Raw genomic sequence first — 23091 nt, forward strand, 5'->3', positions numbered from 1 at the left:
TCAGTTTTATATGTGCTTATATGTACTTGCTGTGCTTGTCAGTTTGTATATGCTTATGTGTACTTGTCAGTTTTTTTTTATTATGTGCTTTTATGTACTTGCTGTGCTTGTCAGTTTTATATGGGCTTATATGTACTTGCTGTGCTTGTCAGTTTTATATGTGCTTATATGTACTTGCTTGTGCTGTGCTTGTCAGTTTGTATATGCTTATGTGTACTTGTCAGTTTTTTATGTGCTTATGTGTACTTGCTGTGCTTGTCAGATTTATATTTGCTTATGTGTACTTGCAACCTTTTATTTGTGAGGAAGCTGCTGACCAGTTCAATTCGAATCTGTTTCGATTTGATACCTCGTCTTTACCCACTTTCTTAGCTCATTTTGTGTTTCGTTTCTTCTTAGTCTTTAAACTCACAATTTTTACGGCAGTTTTTTTATTTATTAGATCTACTTATAGATCAAGATCAGCGGCTCTGCACAATATTTCTTTAAATAGTATGAAAACTATTAGAATGTAATACTGTGATTTCACTAACTTATTAGCATGCATATCATATCTATTAACTTAATTTTGTTATATTTTATTTCCATATTGTAGCTGTTTTATACTTGTTGCATTTATACACATGTTTATATAGTCGGTTCAAAAGCCTTAATGGCTTATGTTGTCTTGCCGACTCAAAATAAATCTTATCTATCTATCTATCTATCTATCTATCTATCTATCTATCTATCTATCTATCAATCAGCTACGCCAATGATACTCGGCCATTCGATCGGTGACCAGTTTGGCTAAAGCAATTTCCACGACACAAATGTTTTGGACGCGATTACTCACTTCCTGTTTTGCTTCCGGGCAAATATTTTTTTCAAACTTAACAAGCCTTTAGAATAGAAAATGACCATGACCATGACCAATACCATGAAATCATCCGCGTTCTCCTACAACTACGCGATTATATGTCGCGTACCCCGAAGTTTCGCAGATCGCGGAGTTACTTCGAATCCAATTGATTACCAACGGGCGAGGGACGAACAGGCACAGCTTGTGGATGTTCTTAGAAAATGTTCGCTAAACATCATCGAGCTTGAGGACGATGAAGATTACAAAGACTGCTGTTGCGTGGAGGACTGTGCAGTCATCATAGGCGGCACTGCGCTCATAACCCGCCCTGGTCTGAAAGTCCGACAAGGGGAGGTGAGAATGATAAACAAATTGTTAAAAAGTCACAAGTGATTTTTTGGGTGATTGACGTTTCGTGCCACTGATATTTGTGTAGGGAGGGATAGGATGTTTCGTCCCACTGATACAACATAGGCAAACAGGTGTGAATAGTATTGTATATGTGGGAAGAATAACGCAAACCTTTCACACCTTTGATTGTCACCTGACGCTGTTATTTCAAGATTATTTTTTCAGGATAAATGTATTCTTTACATGCATTTCAAGCAATATCAGGATTAAAAAAAAATACATGAAAAGAATTTATTTCAATTTAAGATTTATTTTTATTTTACATTTTTATACGCCCGTTTTTAAAAACGGGACGTATTATAGTTTCACCCGCGGCGGGCGGCATCCACAGCAGTGTCCGCTCTCTAATTCAAATAGTTTTCATCCGATCTTCACCAAACTTGGTCAGAAGTTGTGTCTAGACAATATCTAGATCAAGATCTAGATATGGGTCATGCAGGGTCAAAAACTAGGTCATGGGGTCACTTAGTGCATTTCAAGGATTAAGCATGGTGTCCGCTCTCTAAGTGAAGTAGTTTTCACCCGATCTTCACCAAATTTGGTCAGAAGTTGTGTCTAGATGATATGTAGGTCAAGTTCAAATATGGGTCATGCCGGGTCAAAAACGAGGTCACGATGTCACTTAGTGGATTTCAAGCATTTAGCATGGTGTCCGCTCTCTAATTGAAGTAGTTTTCATCTGATCTTCATCGAATTTAGTCATATGTTACGTCTAAATGATATCTAGGTCAAGTTCAAATATGGGTCATGCCGGGTCAATAACTAGGTCTCGAGGTCACTAAGTGCATTTCAAGCATTGAGCATGGTGTCCAAAACCTTCGAACGGGCATATCTTGTGACAGTTTGGCACTCTTGTTTAATAATACATTAACAATATTGAGAGTGAATATATAAATATTTTAAAACATTTTAAAATAAATTGACAATATTTAAAATACAGGGAACAAAAGAAATGCCAAAAGAAATATTAGATTTTTTAAAGATTTATTTTACATTTTTTATATTAAACATTAACAATTTCGAATGCGAATACATAAATATATTAGAACATACTGCTGGAGACCATCCAATGACGAATACCAATAATAAACAAATAGACGAATAATTCCCTATTCACCAGGGCTCAACCTATGTTCAAATTTGAGGGAAGTGACTTCTCAATCAGCTAAAATTAGCTTAAAGTGATGAAACTTAAAGTAGAAGTGGTTTGTATTTAGTGTTAAAACAACTCTTCACTTGTTTTAAATTATACCCCTCATTACACCATGCCCAATATCATTAACCAGAAACACATGGCAGACTTATGGGGACAACATTAACAAATAAAAACACACAAATTTCAGAGTTAATGTTGTGTTATTGATGTATTTATCTGAGTTTATTTAATATATTTAACACTTAATCTGCATGGGTGAAAGTTTTCCAGGTTAAACCGGAATTCCAGTTTTTGGATCGACGCCGATGCCATTTTTCCAAATCACGTAAATCCGTTTAGAAAAAATTTAGGGGGTTGGGGGAAGGTACCCTATTGATGAGACAAGTAATTCAATAAAAACCGCCTGCAATGTGTTATAATAAAGCAGATCCGCGGTTTGTTTACAGCTGTCGGACTGCGAGATGTCTCCTTCAATACCACACTGTACGAATTGGAATAACCATAAAGCTATAAATAGAAATTCATTTTTATTTTCTTAATCATTTTATTTTCTAGACAAAAGAAATCAGAAGAGTTCTGAAAAATGACCTCAAACTAAGAATTCAAGAGATCAATGATGGCTCAGCAACACTTGATGGTGGCGATGTGCTATTTACAGGTATGGAATATAAACTGAATGTTCAGATATGGTCTTATGATACAGAATCCATGTACAACAACAGTCTTCGCATTTAATATGGTAACTGCTCTCAGCTTATGGCAAAGCATGCATGAATGTAAATCTTAGATTCTAAACCAAGATGTCTTGACTTTCATTGTATTTTATGCGCCCACTAAGAAGGAAGCATTAAGTATTGCACTTTTCTTTTTAGCTGTATCTTTGTCCCAATGATTGTGTTTTGCACTTCCTTGAACCCTGGACGGACCTCAGTCAAACTTTCACAATTAAAATGACCCTTCTGTCTAGATGATTGTATAGGAAGATATTTGTAATGCTGCTATTTTTTGGGCAGAATTATGGCCTTTTATGTGTTTTTTAACCAGGTTTTCCGAAGGAAAAAACTGGTTATTAGATTGGCGAATGCGGACGGGCTGGCGGGCGGGCGGAACAAGCTTGTCCGGGCCATAACTATGTCGTTCATTGTCAGATTTTAAAATCATTTGGCACATTTGTTCACCATCATTGGACGGTGTGTCGCGCGAAATAATTACGTCGATATCTCCAAGGTCAAGGTCACACTTTGAGTTCAAAGGTCAAAAATGGCCATAAATGAGCTTGTCCTGGCCATAACTATGTCATTCATTGTGAGATTTTAAAATCATTTGGCACATTTGTTCACCATCATGGGACGGTGTGTCGCACGAAAGAATCACATCAATATCTCCAATGTCAAGGTCGCCACGACTAAAAATATATTTTTTTTAAAAACAAACTTACAATTATCAATTTTTTATATTTGAAATTGATGTTTTATTATTTTAATAGTTAATGATTTGCTTTCTTAAATAGAACTTGCATCGGACGGTAATGGTGGAATCATTGGACGTAAATTATCATAATGATATTAATTTTTGATAAAAAAAACGACATTAACTCGTCAAGATTTTAACTACGAATTCAATTCGTGATTAAATTGTTACTTATAAACACGGTATTTTCGCCAGCAATCGGTGTTGGATATTGGTTAACAAAACATCAAAATAAGCCGTCCAATGTCTCAACTGTTTTTATCGCGAGTTGAATAAACGTGTCAATTACGTCTTCGCTATAAGCTCCCACTCACCGCAGTTCGCTAGTTAAATTTTAGTGAGTCAAAAGACCAGTAGTGTCAGTTATCAAAACGTACCCCTTATTTGTTATCACAAAGGTATTGATTAATTGCTTGATTACTTTGACTGTTGACACGTTATTTATTACAGTCGATGGTGCGGCATGTTGTTTTAACTAGTCGCCCGCGCAAGTTGGCAGTATATTCATTATGAAAAAAACATAATCATATATTTTTTCCAGGTTAACCTTTTCCCGAAAATGTGACCGGTTAACTGGTCGTTTTGGTAGGTTAACCGGTTAACCTCTTGCATCCCTAATAATAACTAACCGCCACCTTTCACTGCATACAAAATTTGCTTATTTTCATTTTTATGCCCCCATTTCGAAGAAAAGGGGGTATATAGTTTTCGCACTGTCCGTCGGTCGGTTGGTTGGTCGGTCACACTTCGTGTCCGCTCTCTAATTCAAATAGTTTTCATCCGATCTTTATCAAACTTGGTCAGAAGTTGTATCCAGACAATATCTAGGTCAAGTTCGAATATGGGTCATGCCGGGTCAAAAACTAGGTCACGGGGTCACTTAGTGCATTTCAAGAATTTAGCATGGTGTCCGCTCTCTAATTGAAGTAGTTTTCATCTGATCGTTACTAAACTTGGTCAAAAGTTGTATCAAGACATTATCTAGGTCAAGTTCGAATATCGGTCATGCCATGTCAAAAACTAGGTCACTGGGTCACTTAGTGCATTTCAAGGATTTAGCATGGTGTCCGCTCTCTTATTGAAGTAGTTTTTATCTGATCTTTACTAAACTTGGTAAGAAGTTGTATCCAGACAATATCTAGGTCAAGTTCGAATATGGGTCATGCCGGGTCAAAAACTAGGTCACTGGGTCACTTAGTGCATTTCAAGGATTAAGCATGTTGTCCGCTCTCTAGTTTATGTGGCTTTCTGATTTATTTTGATATTCTAAGACATTTTTATGCCCTCAAAGGAGGGCATATAGTGATCGGACTGTCCGTTCGTCTGTCCGTCTGTCTGTCCTTCACACTTTGCGTTTAGATTTCGAAAAATGCTCATAACTTCTATGTCGCTTCTGATAGCAATTTCATATTTGGCATGCATGTGTAGATGGACAAGGTCTTTCCATACACACACAATTTTTGACCCCTGTGACCTTGACCTTGAACTTAGGGTCCGTGTTTAGGTTCGAAATCTGCGTTTAGGATTTGAAAAAAAAGCTAATAACTTCTACCAAGCGTTTACACAGTTATACTTTTATGTAGTGACAAAGTTACAGTTGGGGGCATCCGTGTCCTGTGGACACATTTCTTGTTATGAACATCATTCTGAATAAACTGATATTACAGGCAAAGAAATCTTTGTTGGCATTGGTAAGAACACGAATGAACAGGGTGCCCAGGCGGTGGCAGAGGCGTTCCCAGAGTACGTAGTGGTGCCCCTGAATATGGAGAAGACCAAGGCCCTCCACTTGAAGAGTCTCTGCAGCATGGCGGGCAGGCAGGTGATCGCTATCAGCAGCTCACAGTGCGGCATGGAGATATACAAGGTACGAGAGAGGGGGAACATTCTGGGTAGGAAACTTGAAGCTAGATTCTGTGTGAAAAGAATCACTGCACTGAAGATACTTGTTGATCATTTTCATTTCAAGGAAAGAAATGGTAATTTTTCTGGGTAGGTTATGTTTTAAGCTAGATAGTGTGCTTCTAGTTTGTTAGCAGTTTAATTGCTGTCCCTCTGGATTGATCAACTCAAAACTGTAAGTATTTAAGGCAAGATTCAGCTACAGATCAGGGATGCTGCAGTGTGCTCTGCTTTAGTTTTGTGTTTGCATTAATTGTTTTAGTTCTTGTAGTCTCATGAACTCATGATCACATATTGTTGAAATAATAATATTAAAATTCAATTTTGGCTTTAATTGCACTGTGTTTAAACATTCTCAAGAACATACACATAAAAAACAATACAGTTGGATTGTGATCAATCTTCATTAATATGAACAAAATTGTCAAATTTCAATTGTATAATAGAAAACAAAGTACAAACGGTAAGCATTAAAAATGATTTAAATAAAAAATAAACAAGAGTTATACCAAATTTATCAATAATGAACAAATTCCCAGCCAGTCTTTGATGGTTCATGGCGCCTCGTGACTCAAAATTTTATGTAGTCAAATTTTTGTTTTTTTTGTCCTTATTTTTTATTATATTGGGTTATTTTTGGGTCATTATGAAGAAAAACGTGGAAAAAATATAACCAAATGGAAATTTTCTCCACCCTTATTTGCTTTTTTGTAGCCATTTGTTGATTTAGGGAATGGCAGAGTAAGGCCTGCTGTTTATTATCCCCCACCATAGGTGGAGTGATATTGTTTTGGCGTTGTCCATCCATCCGGCCGGCGGCACTTTTGTGTCGGTAGCGCTCCCATCAGGGTTTTTTTCCACATTTTGGGAAGATAGCCCATGGCTTTGGAGTTGGGAATTTTATCGGCATTTTCATGAAATTGGGAAAATAAATTCATTAGCCTTTTTATTCCAAACGAAAAGTCCACTGATTAGGGAAATACGAAATTTGATATAACTCTTTATAATCATTCAAATTAAAAGAACAAAATCATATTATACTTTGTTAGATGTAATTGAATGAAAATTGAGATAAAATACGCATTAGAAACTTCTTTCTAAAAAAAAATATTTTGGGGGGGGGGGGGGAATTGGTAATTTTTTGCCACATTTTGGGAAAAAAAGTATACTTTTTGGGATTGGGAACATAGCTGAATTTCGGCTATAAAATCTGGCCAAAAAAAATCTGGCCATATCTTGGAAGTGCTTTGGCTGATTTCATTGAAACTTGGTATGAGTATATATGGATAAGAGGATGATGCACGCCAAATGGCATTGTACACCATCGGATAATAACGGAGTTATGGCCCTTTGTACCTTGAAAAAATGCTTTTTTGTGTGTATGAAGACATATCTTGGAAGTGCTTTGACGGATTTCATTGAAACTTGGTATGAGTATATATATGGATAAGAGGATGATGCACGTTGGTGTTGTCCATCCGTCAAGAAAACTTTTGTGTCCAGAAGTATAATGGCTGGGATATCAATTCAACGAATTTGCTTGTTTTAGTTATATAAGATTGAACAAGAATGATAATATTCTTAGCCTATGATGCTTAATTTGTTAACAGCAAATCAAGATGCAGGCCCAGTTCAGCTATGAGCTGTTGAAGCTTGACTCGGACGCTGCGGCTAACATGATCTACGTAAACGGCCACCTGATTCACAGGACCAGGGACGAGATACCGGACGTCTGCTGGAGTGTAAGAACTAATTTTTTAACCCAGTCCCACTCAGGAAAAGTGAAAATGGCTATATGCAAACAGCATAAAACTAGAACAGCCTGCAAGTTACTCGCAGGCTATTCAGGTTTTATGCTGTTATCTGCTTATCAGTATGTTAAGGTTTAAAAGGAAGCTTTTAAAACTTGAATGTTTGGATTAATTTGATTTTCTGAGGGACTACAAAGGGTTCAACATGCATATCTGAGCTGTAAAGAATTAAATTGCTTTTTAAATGGGCATTTAAACAAAGTCTCTTACTTTGAGTGTGGCATATAACCAGGGATTTTTGGTATTGTTTGGTCTTGGTGGGTAAAACTTGGAAACCCAGATGTTACTAGGCAACAATGGACAATATTGGGAAAAGCAGAAATTTCACATATGTATAGGGCATCATTAGTATGAGTTAGTGCATTATTAACACATGTAGATCTGAAGACTGACCTGACCTAGGGGACACTTGGCATAAGCTGTCAGTCTAAATACCCCTGACCTAGGGGACACATGGCATAAGCTGTCAGTCTAGATACCCCTGACCTAGGGGACACATGGCATAAGCTGTCAGTCTAGATACCCCAGACCTAGGGGACATATGGCATAAGCTGTCAGTCTAGATACCCCTGACCTAGGGGATACATGGCATAAGCTGTCAGTCTAGATACCCCAGACCTAGGGGACATATGGCATAAGCTGTCAGTCTAGATACCCCTGACCTAGGGGACACATGGCATAAGCTGTCAGTCTAGATACCCCTGACCTAGGGGACACATGGCATAAGCTGTCAGTCTAGATACCCCTGACCTAGGGGACACATGGCATAAGCTGTCAGTCTAGATACCCCTGACCTAGGGGACACATGGCATAAGCTGTCAGTCTAGATACCCCTGACCTAGGGGACACATGGCATAAGCTGTCAGTCTAGATACCCCTGACCTAGGGGACACATGGCATAAGCTGTCAGTCTAGATACCCCTGACCTAGGGGACACATGGCATAAGCTGTCAGTCTAGATACCCCTGACCTTGGGGACACATGGCATAAGCTGTCAGTCTAGATACCCCTGACCTAGGGGACACATGGCATAAGCTGTCAGTCTAGATACCCCTGATCTAGGGGACACATGGCATAAGCTGTCAGTCTAGATACCCCTGACCTAGGGGACACATGGCATAAGCTGTCAGTCTAGATACCCCTGACCTAGGGGACACATGGCATAAGCTGTCAGTCTAGATACTCCTGATCTAGGGGACACATGGCATAAGCTGTCAGTCTAGATACCCCTGACCTAGGGGACACATGGCATAAGCGGTCAGTCTAGATACCCCTGACCAAGGGATCACATGGCATAAGCTGTCAGTCTAGATACCCCTGATCTAGGGGACACATGGCATAAGCTGTCAGTCTAGATACCCCTGATCTAGGGGACACATGGCATAAGCTGACAGTCTAGATACCCCTGACCTAGGGGACACATGGCATAAGCTGTCAGTCTAGATACCCCTGACAATAATCAGTCATTTTTACACCCGTATGAAACATTCACCTGCCATGTGTGGCCAGCGGCCTGTATATTTCACAAGCAATGTCATTTTTTACCCTGTTCAGAAACCACAAGGCAGTCTTCCAGAGGTATGAAAACTAAACTATCAAATCAATCAGCATTGTTTGTCTTGCACCTTTGACGTCGTAGCGTCTAATGTACTGGTAAATAATCTGACTGTGGTATAACCTTCCATATTATAATCATGGCCTGAACATAATCTGAGAGAAAACAAATACTAGGGTGCTGAAATTTTTTAGAAATTTTCCCGCAGATCACATTCAAACATAATTGTTTCATTTCCGCAGGTGCTAGATGAGAAGATTCTCAATCCCCGCCATCACACGAGCATCACAGAGCTGGAGAAGGCACGCGTTACCCTGTCCAGTCTGGTGCTTCTCATTCACAAGGAGAAGCGCGCGCGGAAACTTGTGTCCAACCTCCAGGACCAGGACATGGACCGCTACGCCACCATCAAGACTCTCAAATAAGGACGCTGTATGGAAGTCTTGAGTAATATTAGAGCCTCATTCTGGGAAAATAGGGCTTAGTACATGTGGGAAAAGTGTCATCCCAGATAAGCCTGTGCAGTCAGCACAGGCTTATCAGGGATGACATTTTCCGGTTCAATTGTATTTTTCTTGTAAAAGAATTCTCTTCTTAGCCAAAATCCAGTTGTGATGTATAGCGTTGTAACTGACTGCACAGGCTAATCTTAGATGACTCTTTTCGCACATGCATTAAGCCCAGTTGTCTCAGAACAGGGCTCTGTATTGTCATGCGACCATGTGTAACAAACTTATTAAATATCTGAATAACAAAGACGGTAGACTGTACATTAGAAACAATGTTTTCATTATTCCACCAAGACTGTCAAGTGTGTAAAAAAATGACTAAAGAACAAAACTGTTGTCATTCATATTTGTCGTGTTCTGACAAAACTGGTCATAATGCATGTGCGTAAAGTGCCGTCCTAGATTAGCCTGTGCAGTCCGCACAGGCTTATCAGGGACGACACTTTCCGCTTAAACTTTATTTTTGGTAAGAAGGCACTTCCTTCACACTAAAAATAACTACCATAAAAGCGGAAAGTGTCGTCCCAGATTAGCCTGTGCGGACTGCATAGGCTTATCTGGGACGACACTTTACGCACATGAATTAAGCCCAGTTTTCTCAGAACACGACACATATTGTTAACAAGACACTCAAATTAGTTGAGAATTCAATTCAAGACACAGACCAAATATTTAGAATAATATAATTATCATGTGATCCTATGTAAACGAAAATCATTAGCTGAATAACAAATAACAAAAGACTTACACTGTATATTTAGATTGTCACTTCAAATAACTAAATAACAAAGGACTTGTGTTGTTTTGTACATAATTATTTCTATTCATTAGTTGTGAAATAACAAGTTGTGAAGCTGGTAATTGTTTGGTGTGATTTTTTGCAAACTTGTTCTTGTACGATAATGTAAAGTTAAGATTTTTTATACAAATAAATGTTTTTTTGTGAATCAAGTACTTAGAAAAATCTTTTCTTTTTTTTACTATGTGGAGTTTCAGGTTACTGCAACTGTACAAAAAAAATAAAAAATTTAAAAAGTGATGTTCTGTTGTACTTTTTATGAAATTCCTTATTCGGTTTTATCATACAATAATTATATACAATTTGTAAATGTATATGCTTCTTAATAAATTATATTTTAGAGATGTTAAAAAGCAAAAAACCCTGCAATTATTTGGTTTTGTAGCTTATATTTTGAAATAAAAGCTTTAGAAATAGCGGTGCTTAACTGTTATTTCTTGTAAATTATAGTGATAACTTTAATTCACTTGTAGTTGTTTTGTTTTCATAGTAAGTTTGTTGTGTATACAAGCAGGTCAGGTTTGTGAACAGTATTGTAGCTACATTTGAAAAGGGTAGGGTGCTACGTTATAAAAAATATTTTGAATTAAAAAAAGTGAAATAAAATTAATAGATGAGGTGGTTTTAAGAAAGTATTTGAGGTATTTAAAAAAATAAACCTTAATGATGTGTGCCAAAACATTCATTACTGACTAGAAAATTATGTCCAATTTTTTTTTGAGAATTTATGTTCTTATATTGATTTGGTCCTAATAATAATAATGGACTGTTTTTGACTTTTGGAGGACATCAGTATATGTATTTAAAGTTCATGTTAAAATCACTGTAATTTACTTTAATTCAGACTACTTTCCACAGTCATATATTGCGTAGCATGTATCTATGTGCCTTTTTAACTGTGCCAAGCAACATATTAAATATTGTACTCTTTGTGGATATTTACAATTGCTTTGTCAGGGATTCGCTTGCTTTAACAGGAACTTAAAATTTATATTTTAAACTTATTGCATGCATACAAGATACATTTCCTTTGACACTTCCTACCAGGCTCCATATTTATAAAGCATGTAGGGGAAAACTTGTGAGAAATCCTTAATAAAGTTTAACACCTTAAGTTACTGACTTAAAATGTTTAAATCCAGTAAATGCTTCTGAAATTGTGTTTTTTGTACCCTACCGGTGAAACCAGGGGGGACTTATGGTTTGCGCTCTGTCTGTCAGTCTGTCCGTCACACTATTTTGAATCCTGCAATAACTTTAAAAGTTCTTCATATTTTTTTCATGAAACTTAAAATATGGATAGATGGCAATATGGAGATTATGCATGTCATTTCATTTTGTTCCTACATCAATAATTATGGAGATTATGCATGTCATTTCATTTTGTTCCTACATCAATAATTATGGTTGCTATGGCAACGAATATAATAAAAAAATCTGACAATGGTGGAGTTTCACCAGTGGAGGACCATATTGCTTGGCAATCTCTTGTTTATTGTTGTATTTTTTTAAACAGGTTTCACAACGAAATGTGGTCTGAAATTAAACTTAAGCACAACTTTAGTTAAGGTTTCAATTAAGAGTTTCGTGAATACCTTTTTTCTATACATTTCTATGTACAAGGAGTGTTAACATGTTCAAGTAAAGTATTGTAATACTGAAAACAGGTGGAGATATATTTATACACGAAGTAGTCATTTCATTAACTTAAAATTCTAATTCATATTTGTTTCATATACATTGTTATTGCATGTATGCATTAGCCATTTGAATGTATTCCTATTTCTTATACACTACATTTCACATGTATTTTATGGGATTGCCAATGATAATTTCAACAAGCATATTACTTATACTTTTGGAATTTAAAACAATATGTGTTGCACATTTGTACGTGTAATTTAGCTTGTTTTGTTAAACTTTTTTATCTTAGGCGTTTTAGACACTTGCCATAACTGTTTAAAGATGTTTCACTTCTTGTGTGCAATTAAGGATGTTAGTTGTCAGGGCTTCGCTTTTGTACTGTCTAGAAAGTTTGAAATACTGTGCATGTCAAGTAATGAATCTCGTATTCTGTTTGCATCTAATTGTTTAAAAGGAACAAAAGTATTTAACTGTAAGGTTGTGATTTACAATAAAGAAGTTTCATAAATGACATATACATCAATATAAAACAAGTAAAAAAATGTTGACTTAGAAACAGTTCTTGAAAGTTACTAAAGTTACTTGCTATCAACAAGTAAAGTTGCCTTTTAATCTTCTAAACATGGTATTATATAATAGAGAAAGGTCTAAAGTAAAACAGTAGGGTGCTTGGCCCTGCTCCTGTTTAATATTTTTGATTGTCAAATATTCAATGCCAAACGAACACACTATATTAAAAATTCTTAATTTAAATATGAGACAAAGACATTCTTTGGATTTAGTAGTTAATTAGAAAATGTCAAAAGACAGATCTAACAACCCTGTCCCTTTTTATAAGAAGCAACCTGTTTCTTTCATGATCAGAGATCTTTCCCTAAATACAACCTCCATACAGAATAATTGGAATATGTAAGATCTGTTACATACATGTATGTATCTTGTCAAGTGAAATCAGAACTACCAGTATATACAAATTATGTAAGTGCTGTTATTGTTCATTTGAAACTATTGAATCCTCTACATTTTAAACTACAAAAAAACACTGTATGATGTTCATGCAGATAAAGTAATTTATTAAATATCGCTCAATTAATGTTTCCATAAATGATGACAGTTGTGGGTTCTTGCCATTTTAAGTTTGTAATTGTTTTTCACTTATGCTTTATATAATTTGGTGATAAGTGTGACATTTTATATTCAGTGTTGTGCACTTTACATTCCCACACCTTTCAAGAAATAACAATATATATACTATTTAATGTTTTGCTTTACATTGTTTTCTGTTTGTGATATTTGCGATAAGAAATTGAGTCAAGCATGTTTGTTTTGCAAATCTATTGTACACTATGCCTTTCTGTGTAACACAGCCATTACAATTCACACACAGCCATTACAATTGTTCTACTTTTCAAAAAAAAATAGATTTGTTCTTTTAGCCATTGTTTCATTAGCTTTATTTTCTATGACCAATCATATTAGATAATTTTGATGTAATTAAACAACTTGCATTTATTACAATTTCTTGAGAAAAGAAGATTTCATTTTTTAATAAACACACGTGATAAAAAAATATGACATGATCATTTCATACCCAATTTTATTGAACTGTCCAGGAAATAAGTAAATAGTTCAAGAGCCTTTCTTTTTTATGTTTTTTTTTAACTGGTTCAATAAAATAAATATTAAATGACATTTGTATCAGATCATATATGTTCTTGATGGACCACCTGTTTGGATTCACTTAGTGTACCTGGGGCAGAATTGCAGAAACGTTTGGAGTAAAATCCTATACTTAAATCACCTTTTTTCTTATCTCTTTGCTTCTTAGTCAAATGCTCTTGTTCTAATTATGTATTAATGATAACTATTTTATGCTGTGAACTTAAGTGATTTATTGATTAACTGAATAATTTATAAAATTTATTAAACAATAATTGGATTATAAATTGTTGATGTACATGTATTGGTAGAGTTAATACATTTTAAGATAAACTTACAAGGTTTATGGAAAATGGAAGCAGACATCCACGTTGAGAACACATTCCAGGTATTATTGTTTTCATATCAATAGAAAATAGAATTCAGAGATTAAGATGTTAGACTAGTAACAAAATCATGAACAATGTTTTCCATTTGGATATGTGTTACCTGTTTATTTGACCCTTTACCACTTAGACACGTATTTTGACGCACTTATAGCCCTTACAAAGATAAATTTAATTAAAGACCTTTCTTACTAAATTCAAGTTTTAAAGGCTTAATTTCCAACCCTTAGATACTGATGAGCAGCAAACAGCATAAAACCTGAACAGACTGTGAGTTACTCACAGGCTGTTCTGTTTTTATGCTGTTTGCACATAGCCATTTTCACTGTGTTTTTGAGTGGGAAAGTCGGTAGATTTCTTATATATTTGCCTAAAATGATCCCATGTTATTATTAAACCGTTACTCTGTGTAATGTATATAATTTTCAAGTACTTTGATTCTTAAATCTACATTATAATTGTTTTTGTACTATTGAAAAATTGTTTTACCAAACAGAAATGTTATAATATTTAGATTATAATGAAAAAAAGACCATACAAACAAAACAATATTTATTTTCTAAAACAACTTTGAAATAAGTTACCGGTTGTTTTGTTAGAAACGTTATATGCACGCTAAAATTTAAAATGTATAATATATTTCTTTGGAAACTCTAACAGTACATTTAGATTTTCTTTATATTATATGTTTATATTTTTTATATTCATTTATTTAGGTTGTATGACAAATGGTAGTTTTGTGTGTGTATTTTGTATTTTTATTTACCTTTTTTTCATAGTTAGTTGCTTCAAAAATATGAACTCTATATGCAATAAAGATAAACATGTAAGTGTTTGTATATTTTACTGTTTGGACAACAAATAACGCTTTCATCTTCATCTTACATCGAGTAATAAAGTGACATATGTTAATATATGTAAATATGTACCGTATAAACTACTTTTTATTCCCCCGGTAGGGTGGCATATAGCAGTTGAACTGTCTGTCAGTCCGTCCGAAAACACTAACATTGGCCATAACTTTTGCAATATTGAAAATAGCAACTTGATATTTGGCATGCATGTGTATCTCATGAAGCTGCACATTTTGAGTGGTGAAAGGTCAAGGTCATTCTTCAAGGTAAAAAGTCAAAAATTACAATCCAAGGGAAGTAATAAGCTTTAAAAGGGAGATAATTTCTAAACCTGCCAAATGATATATTGAAATTGTATTTCAAAGCAGCGCAATAGGGGGCATTGTGTTTCTGACAAACACATCTCTTTTATTTCTAAGTTTTCAGACACTCTCTTTTTTAGCCAAAATAATTATTTTTTGTGACAATTTTTCAGACACCCAGATTTCCCCCAATAATAAATGACTCTAAATTTTCCAACAATTGCATTGTTTTCACAAATAAATTGAATCATTAAATTTTGTCTTCATCTGGTGGCACAGCACACAATTGTCATGTGAATTACAACCTGATATCATAAAACACAGCAGACGAATGAAGAAGTAATTGGACCATTAAATTTGCCTTATCTGGGAAAATATATAGGTATACAACTAATGGACAATGGCTTCACCCAATAATTGAGTCGGCACAGGCTAATCAGGGACGACAATTTTCGCTTTTATGACATTTTTTGTTTAAATGAATTCTCTTCTTAGTAAAAATCCAATTTAGGCTGAAAGTGTCGTCCCTTATTAGCCCGTGCGTACAACACTTTACGCACATGCATTATGCCTAGTTTTCACAGAACAAGACTTATATAAGTATACAACTAATGGACAATGGCTTCACCCAATAATTAATGAAGTGGTCATAGTAAGAAAACGATAAGTTCTGAGTAATGCATTCGTGCTTTTTGGTGTAAATTCGTCCAGAAACAACTGAATGATGTTTATTAGTACAAAATATGTTAAATTGATTGATTATGAAAATGCATTGGGTATATTGTCAGTGCTTCTCTACAATTTCACTGACACTGTATTATGGGAATATTTTTAAGTATCTAAATTAAAGAGTACTTACGGTATGCTTTGTGGACTTCACTTGATATTCAAAAGACTGACAAGTGCAATAACAGTTTACATGTCATGATATTTTTACATAAAAAAGGAACAGTGACACATGATTTTTAAACTGGACTTAATATAAAATTAAGAGTAATCATTATTTATGGCTTTGCCAACAACTCCAAGGCTATGAGGTTAATACTGAATTTAATGACAAATAATAACATATCTAAAACAACCAACATAAAACAACAATATTAGATATGGATAAACTTGTTTTAAGATTTCTGGCTCAGTGTACATGCATGCAAAAAGAGAATTTTTATGCAAACAAATATCAACCAGTAAATTAGGTTTCCATAATTAAATCCCGTTTTCAAAGAACAAATCATGTTTGTGTGATACTAATATACGGTAAATAATGATATAATTTTGTGGAGCAGCCATGTGTGTATGATATAATATTGTTATGTCAGACCCAATGAATAAAATCCCAAACAATGTTATTACATGTATGAACTGGTTCAGTATATAACTAACCACAATTGCAGTGTTGACCAAACTTTGACGTACAAATTTAATAAAAGTGGTTTAACTTAAAAGGGTATTTATGAATTTTGTGTGGAAAACAATTATTTATCATTGGTTTTTAAAGTACAGTATTTAATAAATGGGACCAAAATATAGTTTTGGAAAAAGTGTTTATATAATAATATTATTTCTTTATTGCGTAGAAGCAAAATATTGTGAAAAAAGAATTTGTGAGTCATAAACACACATACCCTGAATGGCATTGGATAGCCTTTCTTGAAGACATCAAGGTCAAACTAACAGATGGGTAATGTGGGTGGGTGGGTGATAGTGAAAAAGAACTGAGCAAGTATGACGACTTCTCACAAGCAGTGATGGTGCTAATTAACATGCCATTAATGGGTGGTTGGAAATTCTCCCAAGACCAGAGCAGTAGCTTCTTAATCAGTAACAGACAGAATGATGGGCAGCATTGTTATCACAATGATGGGGCTTTAAAACAATTTTTAAAATGATGCCAGATATTTGGGCTATCCAGTACCACTTAATACAGCACTTTGCATTACAACACAAATAAACATTTAAGTTATGTTAAAAATATACCTGTATATTTTTCAGAGATCATGTTGTTTTTTTAACATTAATTCTCTTTTGAATGTAAGATTAGCTTACACAGCAAAACATTGTTCACAAAATCATTCTACAATGGATGAAATAAATTAACAGAGAAAAGGTCAAAACAAACAGCAATACCGTACTAACAAAATCAAATTTGACTATGCTTGCAAATCAAACATTTATACATTAAACTGTTGTCTTGTTTCCATGACAAAATGCTTAATTTTTGTCAAAATACTATATTATTCACACAAACATGTTTGTAATCAATTTTATTAACCCTGTAACAAAAAGTTATTTGAGCAAATACTGTTTATCATCCACTTAAGACCAATTCCTATATATAACTAACAAAGTTTAAATATTCATTATTAACATTCGATCAATTTTGGCGGGGAGCTACATGACATCCTAATGGTAGCTACGTAATAAGCAATTTGATAATGTCTAGTAGTATATAAATAGTGGTGACATGGTGCACATTTGAATACATTCTAGCCTGAGAAATAAAAGAGCAATATAGCAGCTAAAGCATGAGATCACTCAATAAATAAAGAGCTCTATAAATAATTTATTATTTGTAAATACTTCCTTTATATATAATATATTTATATGTGTTTATTTATTTTTGTAAATAAGCTATCTACAATATATGCATTATAATTTTGAAAATATATATGTATATATTATATGTCAAATACATACAAATCTATATACTATTATTATTCACACTTACATAACAAGCAACACACAAGATAAATTACAACAAGAGGGTCTGAAAGGCCCAAAGTCGCTCACCTGAAATAACAAGATATTATTGGGACAAATCTTCTGACCAAGTTTCACGAAGATCAGAAAATAAATGTGGCCTCTAGAGTGTTAACAATTAGGTTTTACTATAGCCAATAAGGAAAAATGCCCCACCCTCTGGCAGCCATGTTTTTTAACCAACCGGCATCATTTTTGAACTCGTCCAAGATATTATCGGGATGAATCTTCTGACCAAGTTTCATGAAGATCGGACAGTAAATGTGGCCTCTAGAGTGTTAACAAGATTTTACTATAGCCATATTAGGAAAAATGCCCCACCCCTTGGAAGCCATTTTTTTCAAGCAAACATAATTATTTTCGCACTAATCCAAGATATCATTGCGACCAATCTTCTGACAAAATTTCATGAAGATTGGACAATAAATGTGGCCTCTAGAGGTAACAAGGTTTTACTATAGTCATATATAGCCATATAAGGAAAAATGCCCCGCCCCTGGTGGCCATGTTTTTTAAAGCAATCAAAACCATTTTCGAACTCATCCAAGATATCATTGGGACAAATCTTCTGACCAAGTTTCATGATGATCGGAAAATAAAAGTGACCTCTAAAGTGTTAACAAGGTTTTACTATAGGCATATAAGGAAAATAGCCCCGCCCCGTAGTGGCCATGTTTTTCAACCAACCGGCATCATTTTTTTACTCGTCCAAGATATTATTGGGATGAATCTTCTGACCGAGTTTCATGAAGACCGGACTATAAATGTGGCCTCTAGAGTGTTAACAAGATTTTACTATAGCCTTATATAGCCATATAAGGAAAAATGCCCCGCCACTTGGCGGCCATGTTTTTCAAGCAAACGTAACCATTTTCGAACTCATCCAAGATATCATTAAGACAAATCTTCTGACCATATTTCATCAAGATTGGACAATAAATGTGGCCTCTAGAGTGTTAACAATTAGGTTTTACTACAGCCATATAAGAAAAAATGCCCCACCCCCTGGCCGCCATGATTTTCAACCAACCGGCATCTTTTTCAAATTCGTCCAAGATATTATTCTGATGAATCTTCTGACTAAGTTTCATGAAGATTGGACAATAAATGTGGCCTCTAGAGTGTTAACAAGATTTTACTATAGCCATAAATAGCCATATAAGGAAAAATGCCCCGCCCCTTGGCAGCCATGTTTTTCAAGCGCAAAGGTTACCATTTTTTAACTCATCCATATTATCAGTGGGACAAATCTTCTGAGCAAGTTTCATGAAGATCGGAAAATAAATGTGGCCTCTAGAGTGTTAACAAGGTTTTACTATAGCCAAATAAGGAAAAATGCCCCGCCCCCTGGCGGCCATGTTTTTCAACCAACTGGCATCATTTTCAAACTCGTCTAAGATATTATTGGGATGAATCTTCTGACCAAATTTTATGAAGATCAGACAATAAATGTGGCCTCTAGAGTGTTAACAAGATTTTACAATAGCCATATATAGCCTTTTAAGAAAAAATGCCCCGCCCCTTGGCAGCCATGTTTTTCAAGCAAACGTAACCATTTTCAAACTCATCCAAGATATCATTGAAACCAATCTTCTGACCAAATTTCATGAAGATTGGACAATAAATGTGGCCTCTAGAGAGTTAACAGGCAAGTGTTGACGCCGCACAATGGACAACGGACGACAGACAAAAGCGATCACAAAAGCTCACCATGAGCACGTTCTGCTCAGGTGAGCTAAAAATAGACATTTCACAATGACATGGTAATCACTGTTGAATTTATTAAGAAATAATACTCAATTTATTTCGCATCAAAACGATCATAGATGTTCATAGAAAAAAGTAAAATTATTTTTCTTCCATCAATATCCGAAACATTAACAAATGAAAATCCTATGGTAGAAACATAGCTTCATTCACAAACTGTGGGGAAGCCTTTTTAACGTATTTAACATGGCATAACAATGTCATCTTATTGTCTTGATCACCAAATACAACAATTAATGATTGAAGAAGGAGAACAATAGGCACATATCAATTAAAGATCTTTTTGTTTGGTTTCTACATATCGCTATCCACATGTAACTTTTTTAACAGGCGCCTACCATTTAACCCTCTCCCTCTGAGAAGCAAAGTAAAAATGGCATTTGCAACCAGCATAAAACCTGAATAGCCTGGGAGTAACTTGCAGTCTGTTCAGGTTTTATGCTGTTTGCTGCTCATCAGTATCTAAGGGTTGGAAATGAAGCCTTTAAAACTTGATGCTAGTAAAGAAGATTTTAAATGTAATTAGATTTTCTAAGGGACTACAAACGCATCAATGTGTGTTTATAAGGGGCAAAGGGTTAAGGCTTGAGAATCTGCAGATTCTAAGCCTCACTCAAAAGACTCAGTACCTAAGTGCCTGGTTTAAAATGAGCAAATGTTAATGTTGCACCTCTTCATTTAACAAAAGTGCAGCAAGGTTATAATGCAAGAGTATTTAGAAATCATCCCGAATATTGCTCCAATTAAGTTAGTATATTAAACAGGTTTATTTTGTTAGCCATAATATTGTCACAAATTATTTATATAATAACAAACACAGAACCAGTCCAATGTTACAAAACTTTACAGAACAATTATGAGTACCAGCATATGAAGTAGGGATTCAGCTAAAGCTGAATGGAAGGGTTGGGCTCTTCCAATTGTATGCCCAACCATTTTATAATATATAAGTCCCCCCACCTTCCAAATGTATGCCCCACCCTTTAAAAATATTGCTCCAGCCTTTTTGATACTCTTTTGATTGTCAGTACAGAAAAATCTAGCATGTTTTTATTTGCTTTTTGACCATATTAATGAGAAACATACAGTATAAGCATCAAACTATTTTTAACTGGAATATTTTCTCTTTTATATGCTGAATGAATGCTTTAATATAAAACTGAAGTCGAAACAGCACAATAAAGTCAAGTACAATGTACAAAGTTCAAAGCAAAGATTACAATAAAATGATTTACAGTGCCCCTTTTTATGCCCCTCCCCCCCTGCCATTAATTTATTCTCGCTAAATCACTTTTAAAGTGTACAGATTTCCTTAGCTTGCAAAATAAAACCGTCAATTCCTTACCACAATACAATATACATTACAACAAGCCCACAAAACAACAAACAACGTTATATATATTTTTCTCATTTCATGCACTTTCAAAACTGTAATTACTTGTAAATGCATTAGTCCCAACGCTTTCTTAATTTTATTGCTAAAAGACAAGTGTTTTGCATCAGCCACAAATCAGTTTTTATATCCAAGCTAAGTTTCATGACCACTTAGATATAATTTAAACAAGATATGTGTTTGTTGTAAGAAACACTATGTACCCTTCTGCTCCTCTTTGAAGCTATATTTTTTACCTTTGACATTGAAGGATGACCTTGACCTTTCACCACTCAAAATGTGCAGCTCCATGAAATATACATGCATGCCAAATATGAAGTTGCTATCTTCAATATTGCATAAGTTATGGCAAAATGTTAAAGTTGGAGCAAACAAACAAACAAACACACAAACCAACCAACCAACAGACAGGGCAAAAACAATATGTCTGCCACTATAGTGGTGGGGGACATAAAAAACAATGGGTACCAATATACAAGAATGTTGTGGAACATTAACTCTTCATCAACCATAACTAAAAAACAATCTTAACCCTTTCCCACTCAGAAGCAAAGTGAAAATGGCTATGTGCAAACAGCATAAAACCAGAACAGCCTGCTAGTAACTTGCAGTCTGTTCAGGCCTGATGCAGTTTGCTGCTCATCAGTATCTCAAGGTTTGGAGATGAAGCCTTAAAAACTTGAATCTAGTAAGAACGTTCTTAAATTAAATGTACGTTTCTAAGGAACTAAAAATGCACGAAAATACATAACTAAGTGGGAAAGGGTTAAAAGTGATTACAAACACATGCAACTGTATACACGTACATCCCTCAACAAGATTGAATTCTGGATAAAACTTTTTATCACAATTTTGCAAAGGTATTCACTTACAACATCACAGTAACATTCTTTTATCACACTGTGCTTAACACTAAACCTCTATTTTAACCCATTTATGCCTAGTGGACTCCCCCATCCTTCTAAATTGGATTAATTTATTTCCAAAATTAGGGATGTCTAATATATTTATTTCTATATTTAGAATATTTCTTACAGAAATTCCTTTCAGCAAACAGCGCAGACCCTGATGAGATGCCCCATCATGCGGTGTCTCATCTGGGTCTACGCTGTTTGCAAAGGCCTTTTTCTAGACGCTGGCCTAGACGCTAGGCATAAATGGGTTAACATCACACCAGTTTACTCTAGATAATAATACAGCACATTAATTCCACTGCAAAATTGTCCATGATATTGGGTGTATACAAATCAATTAAAGGAGTTACATTACTGTTAAAAAAACGATAATATGTCCAATTAAAACAGGATTGTTTGGTGTAAGACCTTGTTAGCATTAAAATTAATTAAGTTTTAGAGCTATTCCTTAGCTTATAAGCAATTGTTTAGCGTTTGGATGTTTAGGTATTAACAAATTCATTCAATATCTCCCTCTTTGCAGGCCAGAATGCCTTATCAGTCTTCTTGTTACATACACTGAAATGACCTGGCTTTCATGGAACAATCATCTGCTGAGAGCCAGAATGCCTTATCAGCCTTCTAAGCACATACACTGATAGGACCTTCTGACTTTCAATGAAAATATTCTGCAAAACAGTTGCTGGTCATCAATGTGTCATCGCCTTATCAACCGGCCACCTGTACAGGCTGCTGTGCTGCCATGGCAACAAGGGAGTCGCGGTAACTAGGGGTCACAAGGTCAGCACTCTTTATACACTGGGATAATGCGTAGTCACACGGCAACTGTCGTTCTACAATGGGAATGTTGCAACAACTTGAAATGACACATTTGATGTATTTATGGCCAATTACCTGTTTTGGTGACCCACTATGCAGATTCAATGACCTTTTCAATTTGTGTTCTAACTATTTAATT

General features: G+C 35.1%; 2 protein-coding genes across 4 annotated transcripts in view; one reads left to right on the forward strand and one right to left on the reverse strand.

The window, feature by feature from the left end:
* Positions 1-799: 799 nt before the first annotated feature.
* Positions 800-15554, forward strand: LOC127837740 (N(G),N(G)-dimethylarginine dimethylaminohydrolase 1-like). Its single transcript, XM_052365057.1, has 5 exons — positions 800-1195; positions 2964-3066; positions 5546-5745; positions 7391-7522; positions 9389-15554. Exons 1-5 carry the CDS (start codon positions 896-898, stop codon positions 9569-9571), a joined length of 918 nt encoding a protein of 305 aa, XP_052221017.1. The 5' UTR covers positions 800-895; the 3' UTR covers positions 9572-15554.
* A 2803-nt stretch (positions 15555-18357) lies between these two features.
* Positions 18358-23091, reverse strand: part of LOC127837733 (uncharacterized) — a 33099-nt gene continuing 28365 nt past the window's right edge. For all 3 annotated transcript variants that reach the window (XM_052365048.1, XM_052365047.1, XM_052365046.1), the window contains one exon: positions 18358-22966. In XM_052365048.1, the coding sequence (XP_052221008.1) occupies positions 22842-22966 (125 nt within the window). In that variant the 3' untranslated portion in view covers positions 18358-22841. The remainder of the gene's footprint in view (positions 22967-23091) is intronic.

The sequence above is a fragment of the Dreissena polymorpha genome, chromosome 7 (assembly GCF_020536995.1).
Source record: "Dreissena polymorpha isolate Duluth1 chromosome 7, UMN_Dpol_1.0, whole genome shotgun sequence".
Taxonomy (NCBI): domain Eukaryota; kingdom Metazoa; phylum Mollusca; class Bivalvia; order Myida; family Dreissenidae; genus Dreissena; species Dreissena polymorpha.

Bases quoted from the DNA above. Each gene is read 5' to 3' on its own strand.
- LOC127837740 (XM_052365057.1), top strand. From the start codon at position 896: ATGACCATGACCATGACCAATACCATGAAATCATCCGCGTTCTCCTAC. The intron at 3,067-5,545 runs GTATGGAATATA...CTGATATTACAG, and splicing joins TGGCGATGTGCTATTTACAG to GCAAAGAAATCTTTGTTGGC. The intron at 5,746-7,390 runs GTACGAGAGAGG...ATTTGTTAACAG, and splicing joins GCGGCATGGAGATATACAAG to CAAATCAAGATGCAGGCCCA.